General features: G+C 43.1%; 1 protein-coding gene across 1 annotated transcript in view; it reads right to left on the reverse strand.

Moving 5' to 3' along the window:
• LOC148019291 (ADP-ribosylation factor-like) overlaps positions 1 to 1049 on the reverse strand; it is a 1165-nt gene extending 116 nt beyond the window's left edge. Inside the window, exons 1-3 of the mRNA XM_087701418.1 lie at positions 882 to 1049; positions 618 to 796; positions 1 to 518 (exon numbers count right to left, since the gene is read on the reverse strand). The exon at positions 1 to 518 is cut by the window's left edge and continues 116 nt beyond it. Of these exons, the coding sequence (XP_087557544.1) occupies positions 201 to 518; positions 618 to 796; positions 882 to 969 (585 nt within the window). The 5' untranslated portion in view covers positions 970 to 1049 and the 3' untranslated portion in view covers positions 1 to 200. The remainder of the gene's footprint in view (positions 519 to 617; positions 797 to 881) is intronic.
• Between the last annotated feature and the right edge of the window lie 803 nt (positions 1050 to 1852).

Here is a 1852-nt window from a genome sequence, read left to right on the forward strand (position 1 = left end):
CCACAATGTAATGTGGATTCTTGTGCCATATACCCATAGGTCCACAATGTAAAGCACCTTCTTGTGATATATATATATACCTTTGTGTCCAAAATATGAAGCAGAATGCCTTTGTTCTAAATTGGAATGGTTCATACCTCCAAGAAAATCAATTGAGGTACCACTCGTTAGGGTTTGAACATTGCTCTAATTGCGTGCAATCAACTAACTTGATGAGGTGATGATGACAAGGTACCAAGGGTGGTCGCCAGCCAGTTTAAGCCTTCGTGTAGTCCGAGTCCTTTCAGAGCGGAAGCGTGCTGCACACGCCAGGGTCGTGATTCGGGAATCTTCTCGGGCAGAGCCAACCGGTGGGTGATTTCCTGGGGAGGCATGGCATCGGGGAGGTCGCATTTATTCGCCAGAACGAGCAGGGGCACGTTCTTCAGGAGCTCCTCCCACATCAGCAATTTGTGAAGCTCCTCCTTGGCCTCCTCGATTCTCTCTCTATCGCTGCTGTCGACCACAAATACGATGCCCTGGGACGTCGAAGTACGTCGACGTATGGTTATTTACATGAGGCAGACGACAGACGTGCAGACTCTCAGAGAGAGAGAGAGAGAGAGAGAGAGAGAGACCTGCGTGTTCGCGTAGTAGTGTCGACGTAAGACCCGATCTGAGTGGTTGGCTCCGTATCCCAGGTCCCATAGATTGAGGCGGAAGCCCTTGTGTTCCACCGACTCCACGTTGAATCCGATGGTAGGTATGGTGACCACTACCTCGTTCAGTCGAAGCCTGTACAATACACTCGTTTTCCCTGCGGCGATCGAGGATAGTGTGCTGATGCTCCTTCAATTATATTTAACAGCCAAAAACGAAAGGCCAAAGCAGTCACCACTCACCTGCCATATCTAAGCCCAACATCAGTATACGAACGTCTTTCAAGGGCCACAGCCGCCATTGCAGAATCTTCCCAAACATCTGCCCCATCCTCTCTCTCTCTCTCTCTCTCTCTCTCTCTCTCTCTCTCTCTCGTGAATGGTGCTCACTCTTTCAAACAAAAAAAAGACTTCCTCTCTTCTGAACCCAAGGAAGATCGTGAATGCAATTTTATGCTTAGGTGACACCATATACAAAAAACTATTACATTTAGTTGAACCTTTCCTAGTAGGTATCTCATCATGTAGCTTATATATGCTTGCCAATTATTTATTGAATCCACACACCCTTTGCTCATAGTCGTCAGCTTTAAACCAATGGGCTGAGCTCGTGACCTCAAAATGTAAGATTTCCCATTCTTGTTCATCTAGTTTTGAATTGAACTTTTCATCAATTGCTGCAGACTTCTAGAATAACACAAGCATGTCATGTTCAAAAAAAAGTGAGACACACACTTCATGTCACTCAATGCTTGCTACCAATTCAAAGTTTCACAATCCTAACATTTATTCAAAGATTGACCATGTAGTTGCACATTACATATACAATTGTTCTAATCAATATCATAAACGAAAGTAATACAATAAGACTTTCCATCATGTCTTACTTAGACATGAGCATACAAATATTTGAATATTCTTTCAACATTCCGCCTTAGGCCAAGAAAAGGTAGATTAAAAGATGGTTGCAAGGAAATGAGTTGGTACTCTCTGGTCCTTGTAGTAAAAGGAATGGATTGCAAGTACAAAAGAGGATGTCAATACACATCAAGAGCATTACAAGCGAGATTGAATTTTTCATGAGCGACAACTTTTGTGAGAAAATCTACCTAGTTGTAAGAATTAGACACATGCTCAATGTGAAGTAGCCCTCTTGGAATAATTCTTTGATAAAATGGTAGCATAAACTAATGCATTTGAGTTTGTCAAAGATG

This window comes from Lygodium microphyllum, chromosome 20 (genome assembly GCF_053477565.2).
Source record: "Lygodium microphyllum isolate KBCC chromosome 20, Lygodium_microphyllum_v1.1.10, whole genome shotgun sequence".
Classification (NCBI taxonomy): Eukaryota; Viridiplantae; Streptophyta; class Polypodiopsida; order Schizaeales; family Lygodiaceae; genus Lygodium; species Lygodium microphyllum.